Here is a 21,356-nt window from a genome sequence, read left to right on the forward strand (position 1 = left end):
CTCAGTAAAACTGCAGCGGCTGGTCCGCAAATGGTCAATGAGTGAAATAAGTATTTGACCCCTTCGCTTAGTACTTGGTGGCAAAACACTCGTTGGCAATCACAGAGGTCAGACTTTTCTTGTAGTTGGCCACTAGCACACATCTCAGGAGCGATTTTGTCCCACTCCTCTTTGCAGATCCTCTCCGAGTCATTAAGGTTTTGAGGCTGGCATTTGGTAACTTAAACCTCCAGTTCCCTCCACATATTTTCTATGGGATCAAGGTCTGTAGAGTGGATAGGCCACTCCAAGACCTTAATGTGCTTCTTCTTGAGCCACTACTTTATTGCCATGTGTTTTGAGTCAGTCATGCTGGAATGCCCATCCACAACCCATTTTCAATGCCCTGGCTGAGGGAAGGAGATTCTCACCCAAGATTTGATGGTATATGGCCCCGTCTCCTTAGCAGAAAAACACCCCCAAATCATAATGTTTCCACCTCCATGTTTGATGGTGGGGATGGCGTTATTTGGGTCATAGGCAGCATTCCTCCAAACATGGGGAGTTGAGTTGATGCAGAAGAGCTAAATGTTGGTCTCATCTGACCACAACACTTTCACACAGTTCTTCTCTGAATCATTCACATGTTTATTCGCAAACTTCAGACAGGCCCCATCATCTCTGTTGTAGAGGTGATTGGGGGGGGGATGTGATCTGCTGTGGTGGTGGGGGGAAGGGATCAGTAAGAGGCAGAAGTAGTGGAGGTTGGGATCGATTGCACTGGCGATTTATCACTTACTTATATCAATTGATTCCCCCTCAGAATTCCGCTGTGCTTCCAGGGATGCCTTGGCCTCAGGGGGACTACTCACAGTTGCAGAGGGGGATTCTCTCCCCTCAGCGATCAAAGCCCTCACACGGGTGGGCCCCTTTAGACTGGAAGTTCCACAATCATCAGTGCCCATAAGTGCCACCTCATCAATGCCCACCAGTTAAACCTATCAGTGCTGCCTCATCAGCGCACATCAGTGAAGGTGAAAAATTACTTAGTTACAACATTTACTGACAGAAAAAAGTAAAAAACATTTTTTTTTCCAAAATTATTGGTCTTTTTTTGTTTTGTTTTTTGTAAAAAATAAAAAACGCAGCAGTGATTAAATACCACCAAAAGAAAGCTCTATTTGTGTGAAGAAAATTATAAAAAAAAATTCTTTGGGTACAGTGTAGCATGACCGCGCAATTGTCATTCAAAGTGCAACAGCGCTGAAAGCTGAAAAATGGCCTGGGCAGGAAGGGGATGTAAGTGCCCAGTATTCCTTTATATTGGCTTTTGAAGTTTACAAATACAGCAATTTATTAATTGGATGAAAGATTTAGCACTGGGAAACACTTTTTGAAAGATAAAAAGTGCATTTTATATACAATTATATAGATCAGACCAAAATGAGGGACAAATGAGGTGGAATGAGGGACAGAGGGACTTTGTTCCAAATTAGGGACAGTCCCTCGAAATCAGGGACAGTTGGGAGGTATGTGATATTGCCTTGCAGGAGGAAAAGTCTTTTTTTTTTTTTTCTATTTACTTCTGCTTTAAAAGCAGGCAATAAAATAACAAAGTCTGTTTTGTAACCGGAAACTCTGGTTACTAAGACTAACAAAGCCTGTTGACGTTTCACTTTCCATTTTAACAGTCTTCACGAACAGCATGAGTGGATTCCGACCTTCCAGCGAAAGACCCACGGTCTACCCTTTTAATGTCAAATCTGAGAGCTTGAAACATGACTTTCCTCGGGGGAACAAGAAGCAGTCAGAAGAGACGAGGAATACACATCTACAGGTAATCACCTGACTTGGTATGACAGATAAAGCTACGCATTAACCACTTGCCGACCGCCGCACGACGATATACGTCGGCAGAATGGCACGGGCAGGCATATGGGCGTATATATAAGTCCCTGCCTGCCCGCGGGTGGGGGGCCCGATCGGGCCCCCCCCCGGTGCCTGCGGCGGTCGGCATTCCGTCGAGAGCGATCCGGGATGAGGGGGCGGCCATTCATTCATGGCCACCCCCTCGCGATCGCTCTCGACGAATGGAAATCCCCGGTGACATCACTTCCTCTCCTGTAATGTAAACACAGGAGAGGAAGTGATGTATTCTCTCCTCCGTGTCGGTAGTTTTCGTTCCGACACGGAGGAGAGCGGATCGGTGAGTTGCACCAACACTCTACACACACAGTAGAACATGCCAGGCACACTCACACCCCCCCTTTACCCCCCGATCACCCCCCCAATTACCCCTGCCCCCCAGTCACAGTGACACCAATGTCATTTTTTTTTTTTTTTTTTTTTTTTTTTGCATTGGTGTCATTTGTGACTGTAATAACTGTTAGGGCAGTTAGAGTTAGCCCCCTTTAGTTCTAATGTGCCCCCCTAACCCCCCCCAATAAAGGTTTAACCCCGTGATCACCCCCCGTCGCCAGTGTCACTAAGGCTGGGTTCACATTGCAGCGGTTTATGAGAACGAATGTGATTCGCACCGCACTGCAGTGCAAATCACATCCGATCTCTGTGCGATTCGAGTTCAGCCATTCGCCGCACCCGCCGCACCCGCCACACCCGCCGCAAATTCGCACGGGACCCTTTTTTTGGCCCGCAGCAGAATCGGATCGCATGGGTGTTCACACCATGCGATCCGAGTTTGCAGATCGCACTGCGATATGCGAACTGATCTGGGGGTGTCAGTAACATTTCACTGACACTCCCAGCAGTTCGCATAGGGCAGTGTGAACTGCCGCCGGGAGGCATGCGATGTGGGAACCCGCCGCGGATTCGCGGCGTTTCCGCATCGCTCCAGTGTGAATCCAGCCTAATAAGCGATCATTTTTCTGATCGCCGTATTAGTGTCACAGGTGACGCTAGTTAGGCAGGTAGGTATTTAGGTTCGCCGCAGCTTTTTATAGCGCCAGGGACCCCCATATACTACCGCATAAAGCCCCCTGATTGCCCCCTAGTTAACCCTTTCACCTGTGATCACCATATAACTGTTACAGGTGACGCTGGTTGGTTAGTTATTTTTTTATAGTTTCAGGGCACCCGCCATTTATTACCTAATAAAGGTTTAACCCCCTGATCACCCGGCGGGTGTCATTTGTGACTAATAACTGTTAGGGCAGTTAGGGTTAGCCCCCTTTAGTTCTAAGGTACCCCCCTAACCCCCCCAATAAAGGTTTAACCCCGTGATCACCCCCCGTCGCCAGTGTCACTAAGGCTGGGTTCACATTGCAGCGGTTTGAGAACGGATGTGATTCGCACCGCACTGCAGTGCAAATCACATCCGGTCTCTGTGCGATTCGAGTTCAGCCATTCGCCGCACCCGCCGCACCCGCCGCAAATTCGCACGGGACCCTTTTTTTGGCCCGCAGCAGAATCGGATCGCATGGGTGTTCACACCATGCGATCCGAGTTTGCAGATCGCACTGTGATATGCGAACTGATCTGGGGGTGTCAGTAACATTTCACTGACACTCCCAGCAGTTCGCATAGGGCAGTGTGAACTGCCGCCGGGAGGCATGCGATGCGGGAACCCGCCGCGCATTCGTGGCGTTCCCGCATCGCTCCAGTGTGAACCCAGCCTAATAAGCGATCGTTTTTCTGATCGCTGTATTAGTGTCACAGGTGACGCTAGTTAGGCAGGTAGGTATTTAGGTTCGCCGCAGCTTTTTATAGCGCCAGGGACCCCCATATACTACCGCATAAAGCCCCCTGATTGCCCCCTAGTTAACCCTTTCACCAGTGATCACCATATAACTGTTACAGGTGACGCTGGTTGGTTAGTTATTTTTTTATAGTTTCAGGGCACCCGCCATTTATTACCTAGTCTCACTAGTGTACCCCTAAATTTAGGGGTGTCTACTTTCCAAAATGGGGTCATTTGGGGGGGTTTGTGCCATCTTGGCATTTTATGGCCTTCAAAACTGTAACGCCCTTAGAAAGCCTGAAGGCGGTGCTTGGTTTTCGGGGCCCCGTACGCGGCTAGGCTCCCAAAAAGTCCCACATATGTGGTATCCCCGTACTCAGGAGAAGCAGCAGAATTTATTTTGGGGTGTCATTTCACATATGCCCATGGCATGCGTGAGCAATATATCATTTAGTGACAACTTTGTGAAAAAAAAATAAAAATAAAATAAGTTTGTAATTTTCCCGCAACTTGTGGCAAAATATAAAATATTCCATGGACTCAACATGCCTCTCAGCAAATAGCTTGGGGTGTCTACTTTCTAAAATGGGGTCATTTGTGGGGGTTTTGTGCCATCTTGGCATTTTATGGCCCTCAAAACTGTAATACGTAGTGAGAAGTGAACTCAAAAATTTACGCCCTTAGAAAGCCTGAAGGCGGTGCTTGGTTTTCGGGGCCCCGTACGCGGCTAGGCTCCCAAAAAGTCCCACATATGTGGTATCCCCGTACTCAGGAGAAGCAGCAGAATTTATTTTGGGGTGTCATTTCACATATGCCCATGGCATGTGTGAGCAATATATCATTTAGTGACAACTTTGTGAAAAAAAAAAAAAAAAAAAAAAGTTTGTAATTTTCCCGCAACTTGTGGCAAAATATAAAATATTCCATGAACTCAACATGCCTCTCAGCAAATAGCTTGGGGTGTCTACTTTCTAAAATGGGGTCATTTGTGGGGGTTTTGTGCCATCTTGGCATTTTATGGCCTTCAAAACTGTGATAGGTAGTGAGAAGTGAACTCAAAAATTTACGCCCTTAGAAAGCCTGAAGGCGGTGCTTGGTTTTCGGGGCCCCGTACGCGGCTAGGCTCCCAAAAAGTCCCACATATGTGGTATCCCCGTACTCAGGAGAAGCAGCAGAATTTATTTTGGGGTGTCATTTCACATACGCCCATAGCATGTGTGAGCAATATATCATTTAGTGACAACTTTGTGTAAAAAAAAAAAAAAAAATTTTTTTTTGTCATTATTCAATCGCTTGAGGCAAAAAAATAAAATATTCAATGGGCTCAACATGCCTCTTATCAATTTCCTTAGGGGGTCTACTTTCCAAAATGGGGTCATTTGGGGGGGTTTTGTACTGCCCTGCCATTTTAGCACCTCAAGAAATGAGATAGGCAGTCGTAAACTAAAAGCTGCGTAAATTCCAGAAAACGTACCTTAGTTTGTAGATGTGACAACTTTTGCGCAAACCAATAAATATACAATTATTGACTTTTTTTTTACCAAAGACATGTGGCTGAATACATTTTGGCCTAAATGTATGACTAAAATTGAGTTTATTGGATTTTTCTAATAACAAAAAGTAGAAAATATCATTTTTTTTCAAAATTTGCGGTCTTTTTACGTTTATATCGCAAAAAATAAAAATCGCAGAGGCAATCAAATACCATCAAAAGAAAGCTCTATTTGTGGGAAGAAAAGGACGCAAATTTTGTTTGGGTACAACATTGCATGACCGCGCAATTACCAGTTAAAGCAGCGCAGTGCCAAAGTGTAAAAAGACCTCTGGTCATTTACCAGCAAAATGGTCCGGTCTGAAAGTGGTTAAGATAGCCATATACATCCCTAATCTCTGCCAATTTCTGTAAATCAGACAAAATTTTAGTCATGGGTGGGCCTTACAGACATGACCCAGATAGACCAACTTTCACTGAGAAATCAAAGGGGCCAGGGGATAAAATGTTGGCCAAACAGCGACTGCAGCCCAAAAAAAAATGATAGGCTCATATGCATATATATTTTACAGAAAATACAGTGCAACATTTATTGTAAAGTGCCAGTTTACAAAAAAAATAAGTTAACTTGTCAAACTAACATAATAATCACCGCAATGGGTGATGATCTTTCCCTCGCAGGGAATTTCTAATACAAATACACCCTGTTCCAAATTATTATGCAAATTCTATGTTACACAGCCCATTAGAAAATATCCCACAAACTGGAATAACATTGCCCCTGCCGTGCAAGATTATGAACTTTACGAGATTTAGTATCATCTGCGCTGTGTGCTCAAACATATGGTAAAGGATTCCATAAATGCACAGGGGGGCCAATGAGACTAATAAACAAAAGAGAAGACAGGCGTTCAATGCCAAGCCCACTCCTACAGGACTACAGGAAATGACTATACTGCGAATGCAACTACAGGAGATGACCAGCCTTGCGAATGCGACTACAGGAGATGACCAGACTGCGAATGCAACTACAGGAGATGACCAGACTGCGAATGCGACATACTACAGGAGATGACCAGACTGTGAATGTGACATACTACAGGAGATGACCAGACTGCGAATGCAACTATAGGAGATGACCAGACTGCGAATGCGACTACAGGAGATGACCAGACTGCAAATGCAACTACAGGAGATGACCAGACTGCAAATGCAACTACAGGAGATGATCAGACTGCAAATGCGACATACTACAGGAGATGACCACACTGTGAATGCGACATACTACAGGAGATGACCAGACTGCGAATGCAACATACTAGAGGAGATGACCAGACTGCGAATGTGACATACTACAGGAGATGACCAGACTGCGAATGCAACATACTACAGGAGATGACCAGACTGCAAATGCGACATACTACAGGAGATGGCCAGACTGCGAATGTGACATACTACAGGAGATGACCAGACTGTGAATGCGACACACTACAGGAGATGACCAGACTGCGAATGCGACTACAGAAGAAGCCAGTTTTAAAATGTAAACTTTGAGCAATGCACAGCTATACAGGGGGAGGTTAACAACATTGTCAGGGAGGGTTTAGTAACAGTGAGTCTATAGGCAGAAAGACCTACCTGGCCAGCCGGGCTCACCTCCTGTTCTTAGAGGTCCGGAGGCGGAGCATTCAATGGTAGGGGCGGGGCTTACATCTGTAGGGGCAGGAATATTCGTAGTCCAGGAGAGGAGATCTCAGTGCTCTGAGGCACATACAGACTACATGGGGCGGGGTGGGGCAGGGCAGGGTCAGAGCATCAGTGGAACTCCCTGCCCCTCCCCTCCCCACCCACAGAGCCTCCCTCAGTCTAAGCCGAGCCCAACAGTTGGCTATCTGATAGAACACCAGCGCCGCAATCCAGCAGGCTGGCCGGTGCCGGGGGCTATATTCATCTATATTAGTCCGGGAGGACGGGTGTTTTTTTTTTTTATGCGCTGGGAGGCTTTTTGCCGCCCCTTCCCCCCATGGCACTTGTCATTGCTGCCATACCTTAGATACGCCACAGGCTCGGGCAGCTCTAGTCCTGCAAAAGGAATGGCGTTCCTGCTGTGAAAAGAGTTAGACTTACCGGTGACGGTATTTCTAAGAGCCTTTCAGGACAACCCTGAAAAGAGTGCAGCTCCGCCCATTTTAACAGGAAACACTTGCAGACCTTTAAATCCCTCCTCTTCCACCATGGCTTCAGTTATTGTGGCCTCCGGCATACTGGAAAACAAAGCACAGAAAAAAACACAAACAACCATGATAGATACTTCTACCAATTCTAAGCTAGAAACTAGCGGTTGTCCTAAAAGGTTCTTAGAAAAATCCCGTCACCGGTAAGTCTAACTAAGTCTTTCTCAAATTGCCTTTCAAGACAACCCTGGAGAGGATAACCGAGAAGCTTACCCTAGGGTGGGACTACTGCCTGCAGTACCTTGCTGCAGAAGGCCTGATCCACAGCTGACAATAAGTCCAAATTGTAGTGTCGGAGAAAGGTCGAATAGCTTGATCACGTGGCCGCCTTGCAAATCTGATCAGGCGTAGCACCAGCCCTTTCGGCCCAGGATACTGCAATTGCTCTTGTGCAATGAGCCACGATCCCTGCGAGAGGTATTACTCCTTTAGCTCTGTAGGCCTCTGTAATTGCCCCTCTGAGCTACCTACCCAGAGTGCTTTTAGAGGCTTTTTCTCCCTTACGAGTGCCTGAAAAGATTATGAAGAGGGCGTTTTGAAGAATTGAAGAAGGCACCTCCTTACATCCAAGGTATGGAAAGCTTCCTCAACTGCATTAGCAGGAACTGAGGAGAATGTAGGCAACACTATTTGTTGAGAACGGTGAAAATTTGAGGAGACTTTGGGAAGGAATGCTGGGTCTGTTTGAAGAACTACCCGCTCTGGAAAGATTTCTAGAAAAGGCTCCGTGAGCCAAGGCCTGAAGTTCACTGATTCGCCTTGCTGACTTAATGGCCACAAAAAAGATTGTCTTTAAAACTAAATTTTTCAAACAAGCATTTTGCAAGGGTTCCAATGGAACCCCGTGAGACCCTGCAAAACAATAGATAAATCCCAACTGGGAAAACTTTTGATGGATACTGGGCTATTTTGTGCCAATGCCCTAAAAAAAAAATCTTGAAATTAGAGGTTGAAATAGAGTCTTTTCAAATTAAACTGAAAGAGCCACCACCTGAGTTTTTAAAGGTGCTGGCTGCCAATCCATTCTCTATTCCATCATGAAGAAATTCGAGGACTGAAATGACACTTTTCACCTGAAAGCTCTTGGAAGTACAATAGGAATTACATTTCTTCCACACCTTATGGTATATGGCCCTAGTCACCTCTTTTCTGCTGGGGAGTAGGGTTTTTACTAACTTGTCGGATAAACCTTTAGCCTTCAGAAGATCTTCCTCAGAAGCCAAGCAGGAAGGTGTAGACGGTCTGCCTCGGGATGAACCACTGATCCTTGTATTAGGTCCTCCCTGAACGGTAGTTTCCATGGAGGCCTGCAGCCAGGTTTAGTAATGTTGCAAACCAAGGCATTTTTGGCCAGAATGGCGTGATTAGGATCAAACTGGTCCCTTCCTCCCTGAACTTTCTTAAGACCATCGGGATTAGAGGGAAGGGGGGGAAAGACATAACACAGATGGTAGTGCCATGGATGCATTAGAGCATCTATGCCTAAGGCCTGGTCTCCTCAGTGAAGAGAAAAGAACCTGCGGACCTTGGCATTCTGTTGACTGGCAAATAGGTCTACTTGAGGGAGTCCCCACCTTCTGGTATTCATCAGAAAAACCTCCTGATTCAAGCACCACTCTGCTTCCATCAGTCTTCTTCTGCTGAGCAGATCGGCTAACAGATTTTGTGAGCCCTTCAGGTGAATTGCCGACAAGGAGGCTACATTCTGTTCTGCCCAACAGAAAAGCTGATTGGCTAGATCCATAAGACCCCTGCTCTTGGTTCCCCCCTGCTTTAGGACATATGCCACCACAGTCATATTGTCTGAGAGGATCTGGACATGATGTCCCTTCACCAAATGGTAAAAGGCTAGGAAGGCTAGGAAAATGGCCCTGAGCTCTCGCCAGTTTGACGATCTCCGGGACTCCGCCTTGGACCAAGTCCCCTGGGCCGTTAGCCCATCCAGATGGGCTCCCCAACCCCAGGAGCTTGCGTCCGTTGTTAGACGTTTATCTACCGGAAATGTCCAAGGGAGGCCTCTCATTAGATTGGCTGGATCCCTCCACCACCACAGAGCTCGTCTCACCTTTGAGGTAAGCTTTATCTTTTTCTCTAACAAAACCTGATGAGACCAAGTTTGAAGGATACACAACTAAAGTGGCCTGGAGTAGAACCTGGCCCACTGTACCGCTGGGATCGAGGCCGTGAGAAGCCCTAACACTGCCAAGGCTGAAACCGCATAATTCGTTTGAATCTGCTTTACTGCCATCTGGACTTTTTCCAACTTTGCCTGTGGTAAGAAGACCGTCTGCAAGACAGAATTGATTATATAGCCCAGAAAGGTCACTTCCTGACTCGGATCTAGGTTCGACTTCTCCAAGTTGAGGAGCCAACCTAAGTCTCTGAGGTGTACCGGAGCTACTTGCAGGTTTGTTAGCAGCTGTTCCCTGGAGTCCGCAAAAAACAAAAGGTTGTCTAGATACGGAATCACAGGAATCCCTCTCAACCTCAGAGGCTCCAGAACTTCCATCATGATCTTTGTAAAGATCCTGGGGGAACGACGAGAGCCCGAAAGGCAGGGCCATGAACTAAAGGTGCCAGATCGATGTCCCCAGGTTGAATGCCAACCAAAGAAAACATTGAGAGGCCTGGGCAATCGGGACATGTAGTTAGGCATCCCTCAGGCCTAGGGATGCCAGGAAGCAGTTTGGGGTTAACAACTTTGTTATGGAATGGATTGTGTCCATGCGAAAATGTTTGTAGCGGATTGACCTGTTCAAGACCTTTAGATTCAGAATCAACTGATACTTTCCTGAGGGTTTTTTCACCAGGAAGATGTGGGAGTAAAAACCTTGCCCTCCCTGATGTCTCGGGACCTGGACAACTACCTCCTGCTGGATCAGATCCTGTAACAGGTTCGTCATTGCAGAGGCTAATATTCCTCACAAACTGGCTCGAAGATGTTTTGTTCCACTGCAGGAGGAAGGCAGACAACCTCTTTCCTACTGGAACTGGACTGTCATTTGCTTTTTGGTGGTGGCTCGGAGGGGGATTTAAAAAGAACCCCTCCTCTACCCTTACCCTTTTGGGGGGCCCAATGGCTTTTACTGTCCTCCTTACCCTTTCGGGGCTGCTGAATAGCACGAAAATTTTTCCTAGCTGCCTGCTTCTTTTTGGAAGGGAAAGCCTTCTTTTTGTCCACTGTTCTATCAAGAATGGTTTTTAGATCTGGACCGAAAAGAAGATCCCCCAAGAAGGGTAAGCCACACAGCCTAATCTTGGAGGCCGTATCACCTGACCAGGTTTTTAGCCAGACAGCCCGCCTAGCGGAATTTACTAGGGCCAAAGACCTGGCTGCCATCTTGATAGACTTGGCTGAAGCATCATCCATGTACTTTACAGCCTTCAAGATCAATGGAAACGGCTCCAGAAGATCCTTCTGGGATGTTCCTGCCTCAAGGTGCTAGGGGTACTATTTTAATGTTGGATTATGATAAGACATAACAATATTATTTTTATTTGCGTTATTTTGCACACCTTGATGAGAAATTAGTTGCAACACTGAGTACTGAGTACAAACTCAGTAGGTAGTTTATTATTATCCCTTTCATGACTAAGCCCATTTTTGACATTTGGTGTTTACAAGTTAAAATCCGTATTTTTTGCTATAAAATTACTTGGGACCCCCAAACATTATATATATGTATATATGTATATATATATATATATATATATTAGCAGAGAATCTAGAGAATAAAATGGTGATTGTTGCAATAGGTCTAGTGCTAGAATTATTGCTCTCACTCTGACGATCTTGCCGATATCTCACATGTGTGATTTTATCACCGTTTACATATGCGGGCGCGACTTCCGTATGCGTTTTCTTTGCTGCGTGAGCTCACGTGGATGGGGGCGCTTTTTTTCTTATTTTAAAATTAATAAATATTAAAAAAAATAAAAAAATTGATCACTTTTATTGCTGTCGAAAGGAATGTAAACATCCGTTGTGACAGTAATAGGTGGTGAGAGGTACTCTTTATGGAGGGATCGGGGGTCTAAAAGACCCCAAATCCCTCCTTTGCACTTGAAAGTATTCAGATCGCCATTTTCGGCAATTCTGAATACTCTATTTTTTATTTTTTTTAAACCGGCGCCATTGGCATCCGATTAAACAGCAAGCGACGTCATGACGTCGCTTCCATGTTTACGATTAGGAGGCTGGAATGAAGCCGCTTACGGCTTCATTCCAGTCTATCCCTAGCCGCTAGAAGTGGCTGCTTGTTGATTGGGACTCCCGATGGAACGGGAGCCCCGGTAAGAGCGGCGGGAGGCGGCAGGCGTCCCCTCCTGCTCCTCCAGCATAACAGCCGATCGCCGGCTCTAAAAAAACAGTACCAGGATGATGCCTGCAACTTTTTTTTTGTTGTTTTTACATTCTGCTTAAAAATATACACCAAAATCTTGTCCTGAAAAAAGTATCACGGACAGTACTCAATTTTCTCTGTCACAATTGCACTAATACGGCTACAATCACATTAAGTATGATGGATCACTAAGAAAAAGGTACTTTTTGTATTCAAATGATTGAAAGAATTTGGTAGCATTATACTCACTTTACTGATCCATGTAAATGTATCCTCTCAGTTCCTGATTCAGCAAAAAGTGCCCCAGTGACATATGGTAAGTGCAGGTTTGTCAGGGTGTCCCCTGTATAAGTTGTAAGAGCCTCTGTCAATTTTCATTATTGATCATGTCTCTATCATTTCCTGTCCCAGTGACATTGGCCACAGGCTCCAGCTTCATTTTTGTCTATTTTAAAGAATCCTCAGGCTTAATCACTTAAGAACTGGAAGGATTAATGACCGGGCCATTTTTTGCGATACGGCACTACGTCACTTTAACGGACAATTGCACAGTCATGTGACACTATACCCAAACAAAATGTATGTCTTTTTCCCCCACAAATAGAGCTTTCTTTTGGTAGCATTTGATCACCTCTGCGTTTTTTTTTTTTTTTTTATCAGTTTAGGCCTGTATGTATTCTTCTACATAAAAAATAAATAAATAAATCACAATAAGTGTATATTGATTGGGTTGCGCAAAAGTTATCACGTCTACAAAATAGGCGGATATATTCATGGCATTTGTATTACTCTTTTTTTTACTAGTAATAGCAGCGTTTTTTTGCGGGACTGCAACATTGCAGCGGACAGATGGGGCACTTGACATTTATACAGTGATCAGGGCTAAAAATAGCCACCGATTACTATATAAATGTCACTAGCCAGGAAGGGATCAACACTGGGGAGCAATCAAGGGGTTAAATATGTTACCCAGGGAGCATTTCTAACTGTGGGGGGACTGCCTGGAGGAGGAGACTGATCACTGTTACTAATCAGTAGGATCATCTTTCCTCCCCTGACAGCACAGAGATCTATTTACATTGTCAGGAGTTCTGTCTCTGTCAGGAGCGATCGCGGGTGGCTGGCGGGCATTATGCCCAGAAGCCATGCACATTGGCTCTGGGGGAGCTCCCCTTAGAGCTCTTAAAGCGGCCAACGTACCACAATGGCGGTTCGCCCAGGGGAGTGAACCTGGCCCAGTATTGGACTGTTGGTCCTTAAGTGGATAAAATATCAAAAGGCAAAACATTTTTTTTCCATTTTGGATAGAGTTCGGGGTAAGGAGGGGTGTATGCCTAGGGTTGCCACCTCATCCCTTTAAACCTGAACACGTATTCATTACACAGGTTATGGGGCTGATTAAGTAATTAAACTCAGTGCCTTATCTGCATTAAATTAGCCTCAGAACCTGTGTAACAAAAATCTGCTTACCAGACGACAAGCATAAAAGGTCAGATGGCTATAACTAGAGGTCGACCGATATGGGTTTTTCTCTGGCCGATGCCGATGCCGATATTTAGAAATCATGGCGGCCGATAGCCGATATATGATGCCGATTTTGTTAGGCCGATTTTATTTTATTTATTTACTTTTTTCCTTTTTTATTATTTTTTTTTTAATCCTCCTTGATCTAACACACCTTTCCCACTGGGGCGTTTTTCAGGCGCTTTTGGGATAAAAATAGCGCCTGTAAAGTGCCTGCAAAATGGCTCCCCTGCAGTCTGTGTGAAAGACAGAGTGCTTTCACACTGAGGCGATGCGCTGGCAGGATCTTAAAAAAAAAAAAAGTCCTGCAAGCAGCACGTTTGGAGTGGTGTATACCGCTCCTCCACCACTCCTGCCTATTGATATGAATGGGCACCACTGCCGAAGCGCATGCAATGCAATTTGGCAGCAGTGCTTCATGGGCGCATTTAACCTCTTCCTTGGCCGCTAGCTGGGTTATATGTGCCCCACTAGCAGCCAAATAGCACCGCTAAAATTATGGTAAAGAGCCGCTAAAACTTGCGTTTTACCATCAACGCCTGCCCGCTCCAGTGTGAAAGCAGTCTTCATAAGTGATACAGAAAATATCTTACATTTAAACATTTATTAAACAAAACAAACCTCCAATCAGTTTACTTGTATGTATGATTTAGATTAAAAAAAAAAAAAAATGGGCTAACTTTACTGTTTTTATTTTATTTTTATTTTTTAAATAGTGTATTTTATTCCCAAAAAAATGCATTTGAAAGACCTCTGTGCAAATGCCGTGTGACATAAAATATTGCAACAACCGCTATTTTATTCCCTAGGATCTCTGCTAAAAAAATATATATAATTTTTGGGGGGGTCTAAGTGATTTTCTGGCAGAAAATACAGGACTTTTACTTGTAAGCAACAAGTGTCAGAAAAGATTTAGTCTTTAACCACTTTCAGACCGGACCATTTTGCTGATCAATGACCAGAGGTCTTTTTACAATTTGGCACTGTGCTGCTTTAACTGGTAATTGCGCGGTCATGCAATGTTGTACCCAAACAAAATTTGCGTCGTTTTCTTCCCACAAATAGAGCTTTCTTTTGATGGGATTTGATTGCCTCTGCGATTTTTATTTTTTGCGATATAAACGTAAAAAGACCGCAAATTTTGAAAAAAAATGATATTTTCTACTTTTTGTTATTAGAAAAATCCAATAAACTCAATTTTAGTCATACATTTAGGCCAAAATGTATTCAGCCACATGTCTTTGGTAAAAAAAAATATTTATTGGTTTGCGCAAAAGTTGTCACATCTACAAACTAAGGTACGTTTTCTGGAATTTACGCAGCTTTTAGTTTACGACTGCCTATCTCATTTCTTGAGGTGCTAAAATGGCAGGGCAGTACAAAACCCCCCCCAAATGACCCCATTTTGGAAAGTAGACCCCCTAAGGAAATTGATAAGTGGCATGTTGAGCCCATTGAATATTTTATTTTTTTGCCTCAAGCGATTGAATAATGACAAAAAATTTTTTTTTTTTTTTTTACACAAAGTTGTCACTAAATGATATATTGCTCACACATGCTATGGGCATATGTGAAATGACACCCCAGAATCAATTCTGCTGCTTCTCCTGAGTACGGGGATACCACATATGTGGGACTTTTTGGGAGCCTAGCCGCGTACGGGGCCCCGAAAACCAAGCACCGCCTTCAGGCTTTCTAAGGGCGTAAATTTTTGATTTCACTTCTCACTACCTATTACAGTTTTGAAGGCCATAAAATGCCAAGATGGCACAAAACCCCCACAAATGACCCCATTTTAGAAAGTAGACACCCCAAGCTATTTGCTGAGAGGCATTTTGAGTCCATGGAATATTTTATATTTTGCCACAAGTTGCGGGAAAATTACAAACTTTAATTTTTTTTTATTTTTTTTTCACAAAGTTGTCACTAAATGATATATTGCTCACACATGCTGTGGGCATATGTGAAATGACACCCCAAAATAAATTCTGCTGCTTCTCCTGAGTACGGGGATACCACATATGTGGGACTTTTTGGGAGCCTAGCCGCGTACGGGGCCCCGAAAACCAAGAACCGCCTTCAGGTTTTCTAAGGGCGTAAATATTTGACTTCACTCCTCACTACCTATTACAGTTTTGAAGGCCATAAAATGCCAAGATGGCACAAAACCCCCACAAATGACCCCATTTTAGAAAGTAGACACCCCAAGCTATTTGCTGAGAGGCATGTTGAGTCCATGGAATATTTTATATTTTGCCACAAATTGCGGGAAAATTACAAACTTTTTTTTTTTTTTTTCACAAAGTTGTCACTAAATGATATATTGCTCACGCATGCCATGGGCATATGTGAAATGACACCCCAAAATAAATTCTGCTGCTTCTCCTGAGTACGGGGATACCACATATGTGGGACTTTTTGGGAGCCTAGCCGCGTACGGGGCCCCGAAAACCAAGCACCGCCTTCAGGCTTTCTAAGGGCGTTACAGTTTTGAAGGCCATAAAATGCCAAGATGGCACAAACCCCCCCCAAATGACCCCATTTTGGAAAGTAGACACCCCTAAATTTAGGGGTACACTAGTGAGACTAGGTAATAAATGGCGGGTGCCCTGAAACTATAAAAAAATAACTAACCAACCAGCGTCACCTGTAACAGTTATATGGTGATCACTGGTGAAAGGGTTAACTAGGGGGCAATCAGGGGGCTTTATGCGGTAGTATATGGGGGTCCCTGGCGCTATAAAAAGCTGCAGCGAACCTAAATACCTACCTGCCTAACTAGCGTCACCTGTGACACTAATACAGCGATCAGAAAAACGATCGCTTATTAGGCTGGGTTCACACTGGAGCGATGCGGGAACGCCACGAATCCGTGGCGGGTTCCCGCATCGCATGCCTCCCGGCGGCAGTTCACACTGCCCTATGTGAACTGCTGGGAGTGTCAGTGAAATGTTAATGACACCCCCAGATCAGTTCGCATATCGCAGTGCGATCTGCAAACTCGGATCGCATGGTGTGAACACCCATGCGATCCGATTCTGCTGCGGGCCAAAAAAAGGGTCCCGTGCGAATTTGCGGCGGGTGCGGCGGGTGCGATGCGAATTCAGCCATACTATCTGTATGGCTGAACTCGAATCGCACAGAGATCAGATGTGATTTGCACTGCAGTGCGGTGCGAATCACATTCGTTCTCATAAACCGCTGCAATGTGAACCCAGCCTTAGTGACACTGGCAACGGGGGGTGATCACGGGGTTAAACCTTTATTGGGGGGGTTGGGGGGGGGTACATTAGAACTAAAGGGGGCTAACCCTAACTGCCCTAACAGTTATTACAGTCACAAATGACACCAATGCAAAAAAAAAAAAAATGACATTGGTGTCACTGTGACTGGGGGGCAGGGGTAATTGGGGGGGTGATCGGGGGGGGGGGGTGTGAGTGTGCCTGGCATGTTCTACTGTGTAGTGTCGTGTTCCTCTCTCCTCGGTGTCGGAACGAAAAATACCGACACGGAGGAGAGATTACATCACTTCCTCTCCTGTTATTACATTACAGGAGAGGAAGTGATGTCACGGAGGATTTTCATTCGTCGGGAGCGATCGCGAGGGGGTGGCCATGAATGAATGGCCGTCCCCTCATCCGGGATTGCTCCCGAACGAATACCGACCGCCGCAGGCACCGGGCGGGGGCCCGATCGGGCCCCCGACCCGCGGGAAGGCAAGGACGTACATGTAAGCCCTTATGCCTGCCCGTGCCATTCTGTCGACGTACATCGTCGTGCGGCGGTCGGGAAGTGGTTAAATGGTTAAACTGAGAACTTCTACACACTGAGATGACTTCATTCATTCAAGTGTAAACATTGTATAATTTTGTTCTTTTCTTGGCAGCCTGCCCAGAGAGGAGGAAGACGTTTCTATGGCAACTTACACTGGCTTCTATGACAGAAGTCATTTCAAAGTCCCGCTGTAGTTCTAAATTGGCTTTTTATCAGCACAATCGGCCGATGCCGATTATTTAAAAAACTGCAAATATCGGCCGATATATCGGTCGACCTCTAGCTATAACCCAGCCATGGGTTACTAGTACTAGTGTATGGCCAGCTTTACTTTACCTCAGCGGTGGACATAATAACCAAAGGACCCTTGTGTGAGAGCAAACTCTGGGCCAAAATTACTGCCCCAAATACAAACACTTTATTTACTGTGGATAGATGAGGAGGTACTTGTTGTCCAACACCACTTGGATGATTCAAACTAGAAGCACCCTTGGGGCATAATGAAGAATGTCTCCCACTTCAAGTGTAGGGCAATGTCAAGGTATAAAAGACAGTGACAAGGCGTCCCAGAACTTGATTGACACTCATCTAGTATAATTAGACCCCATAAATCTCAAGGACAGCTGTACAGTTTGCAACAATATATCAACCTCGGTTCATTTGGCAAACTGAGTGGAGGTCCATTGGAGGTTGAATGCTTATAGGCTGACTCAACCACTGGCTTCTTACATTTCTTATCCCCTTCCATTGCATTCTTTGGAAGGTTTAATAAATAGAGACATCAACAAGAATAGCCAGCTGTAGCAAAATGTGCAGAGCTTGAGTCAAAAGCTGATTAATCCTTATGGTTTCTATTTAAAAACATAATTATTATCTACATCTTCTCTGTGTTCTATCTACAGAATCCAGGATCTAGAACAGATGAAGACCCCCAACACGGCACACATGGAAATCCACGAAAAAAATGTTATGGGGTAAGGTACTATAAGTACTATCCCAACGTAAGTCAGAAACTGAAAACATACAACTGCTTAAAACTTAATCCAAGAAATGGAAAAAGAAAATTGGATAGTGTAGAGAAGGAAACATTTTCCCTTCAATTACTGCCCTTGTAATGCCCATAAATAAAAAAAAGTTGGCGAATTGTTATCAACCTGTAGGGACCTGTGGGACCTGTAGTAATAAAAAAGTTTGTTAGAAGTTCTAATCCTTCTTGACGCTACTAAAAATATGTTTTCTCTGTTGGGGAGAATGACCTTCAAGATCAAAATCGGAGTTGTCACAGAACAGGAGGTGAGGGTAAATCTTCCAATGGTGACACATTTTCCAGTCACAAATGTTAAAAAAGGGAGCTTCCAAAATATTAGCAGGAAGAATGAAAACATTGATGAATTCACTGGTTCATCCGGACCAGGTCGGGTTTGTAGCTGGGAGGGAAGGTAAGGACAATGGGGTGAGAACTCTCCTGTTGCTATCTCAGAGGGAGGAGACAGAATCCCCAGTTCTTCTACTGTCGACGGATGCTCAAAAGGCCTTCGACAGGGTGGACTGGGGATTTATGTTCCAGACATTGGAAAAAATGGGAATTGGACCAAGGATGATCCAATGGATCAAAACATTATATTATCACCCTACAGCAACTATAAAGATAAATGGGTCTCCCTCCTTGCCCTTTGAGATGGAAAATGGGACTACACAGGGGTGCCCTCTGTGCCCCCTTTTATTTGTATTACCGTTAGAGCCATTACTTTCTACGATTCAAAATAACCCGGGAATTACAGGAATTGAAGTTGGGAAAGAGGTACATAAATTGGCTGCCTTTGCAGACAACGTATTGTTCTATATTAGCAACCCTAAGAACACATTACCTAAGTTAAATAAAGCCCTGGAATATTATGGGGAATTGTCAAATTTTAAAATTAACCAAATAAAATCTGAAATTTTAAACATCAACCTTAGTAAACAAGAAGCACAACAGATCCAAAAAGAATGCAAATATACATGGAGTAAAGAGTTGAAATATCTAGGTATAAAACTGGCAAATTCCTTAAAGAAGATATATCAACTAAATTACATCCCACTATTAAACGAAATTAAAAAAGAACTTAGAAGACTTGGTAATAGTCCATTGTCATGGCTGGGACGAATAAACGCATTAAAGATGTTTATCCTCCCAAAGATCTTGTACAAATTCCAGATAATGCCGATTGAAATCCCTGCTGGTTATTTTTCAAAGTTGAAATCCTTATTGCTTAAATTCATATGGAAGAATAAAAAACCAAGGATTTCCTATTCAACATTAAAACAGGAAAAAAAGCGAGGGGGCGCTTGCAGTCCCGGATATATATACAACTATTATAAGGCAATAGTGCTGTCTAGAATTGTCGAAAGGGTGGGCGAGACAGGAAATGAGAAAAGGTGGATACACCTAGAATACACATATAGTAAGGCACATTTAGATAAAATAGTTTGGAACCCTCCAAAATTTAGGGTTTTGGATGCGAACACAAATGAGCTGACACGAATAGCATTTAAAATTTGGGATGGGGTTTATAAAAAATTAAATGGGCACTTTAATTCACCGTTTATAGCACTGAAGAAAAATGAGTTTTTTCCCCCGGGGAAAAAGGAAATAGGAGGTAATTGGATAAAAAAAGAAAAAATACAAATAAAAGATATTATGAAAGAAGGGAAACTCATAACACTTAGGGAATTAGCACATAAGGGCTTAATGGCAATGTGTGAATGGCGGTATCTCCAGCTGGCCCATTTTATTGGAAGCTTACCTCAACCAATAAGATCTGGAGAGGAGCTGACCATGTTGGAGCGACTCTGTACAACAGACAACTCTAAAGGAATCGTATCCAGGATGTATGGACTGTTGATGTCGTGGGAGAGCTGGAGACCCCGCCATATATCAAAAAGTGGGAAAAGGAATTAGGAACACAGAGGGATAAAGACACAATAAGCAAAATATTAAGATTAACACATTGCTCGGCAATAGACAGTAAAACAGCCGAAATGAACTATAAGTGCCTAACTAGATGGTACAACACGCCGGATAAGACTGCAAAATACCAACAGGGAAGATCGGCAGAATGTTGGAGGGGCTGTAAAAACCACAGGAACAATGGCACATCTATGGTGGGGATGCCCAAAAATCTAAATCTATTGGGGAAAGATCTTGCAAAAGATAAGAGAAATAACTAAAATAAGCGTGAAGGCGGATCCTTGGATTGTACTTTTCCACGGAACAAAAAGTAACAAAAAACAATATCAAGAAACTATCATCCCACACCTCCTTAACGCAGCGAAGAAATTGATTCCTAAAAAGTGGCAGGAGGTGGAAAGTACAACGATGTGTGAGTGGGTAGATGCAGTTGAAGAGGTATATAAGATGGAAAAGTTGAGTAGTGGAGAAGATAATAAAAGAGAAGCAGTAATAAAAAAATGGAAATGTTGGAAAGATTTTAAGAAGGATTGGAGTTACGCAGAATATTTAAGACCATAATAGACCAATATGGGAGGAGGATAAGAGGAGACGGGAAAACGCTGACATTTAGCTTGGGAAAGGAGGGGGGGGGATGGGGAATGGGAATAATAAAGAGGTGTATGATGAATAAAAGATATGAATTTAATAAGGGAAAAATATTTAATTTAATTGTTATTGATATTGATACTTTCTGAAATATAATGAGATACTACAATGATGTGAAGACGAAAGGAGACAGTGATGAACGAAAAGTTGATTTATGTCCCTCTAGAGAATTCGCTGACGTGGCAAAAAAAAATAAAAAAAATAAAAAAGGGAGCTTCCCTTACTTTTTTATGATTTATTCTCATTTGCTATTGCATCTCCAGAACAGGAGGTGAAGAGAAATTTCCCCAGTGATAACCAGAGATTTTTTTTTAAAGTTTTAAAATTTCCTTATATCAAAAACTGAAAAAGTTTGGTTTTGCATACACGTTAACTAAAATACATCTATCCTCTATTTTTCTAAAGAGCCATTTTATCACAGGGTGAGGGTTACTTATGAGACCATCTTGTTTATAACTCAAGTTATATGCGAGGCCATCTCTTAGCTAACTCTAAGCCAGCTATCAGCCTTATGAATCTAGCCCCACTATCATTCTGTGAGATTGGAACCTGTAGAGATTGTACCGATCGCAGAAAAGATAGTTTGATCTGGAATGCCTCCATTCCCTTAGTCATGCCAAAGTTTTGTACCCTGTCCCTTTGATTCCAGTCCCTTTTCCACTTACTTTATTGATCTGTTAGAGTTTAATTGGAATTTTATGCTTCTGGACACCTC

At 43.8% G+C, this 21,356-nt stretch overlaps 1 protein-coding gene across 6 annotated transcripts in view; it reads left to right on the forward strand.

Annotated features, from left to right (window-relative positions):
* Positions 1 to 1,635: 1,635 nt before the first annotated feature.
* The window catches only part of LOC143976155 (opioid growth factor receptor-like), a 73,418-nt gene continuing 53,697 nt past the window's right edge, over positions 1,636 to 21,356 (forward strand). For 4 of the 6 annotated variants that reach the window (XM_077478601.1, XM_077478608.1, XM_077478612.1 and 1 more), the window contains exons 1-2: positions 1,637 to 1,816; positions 17,946 to 18,017. In XM_077478601.1, coding sequence (XP_077334727.1) covers positions 1,685 to 1,816; positions 17,946 to 18,017 — 204 coding nt within the window. In that variant the 5' untranslated portion in view covers positions 1,637 to 1,684. Of the gene's footprint in view, positions 1,817 to 17,945; positions 18,018 to 21,356 lie in introns of all 6 variants that reach the window. The other 2 variants (XM_077478617.1, XM_077478619.1) reach the window with 1 other exon arrangement.

This window comes from Lithobates pipiens, unplaced genomic scaffold, assembly GCF_037356315.1.
Source record: "Lithobates pipiens isolate NorthernLeopardFrog02 unplaced genomic scaffold, aLitPip1_a1.2 Scaffold_1, whole genome shotgun sequence".
In the NCBI taxonomy this organism is placed as follows: domain Eukaryota; kingdom Metazoa; phylum Chordata; class Amphibia; order Anura; family Ranidae; genus Lithobates; species Lithobates pipiens.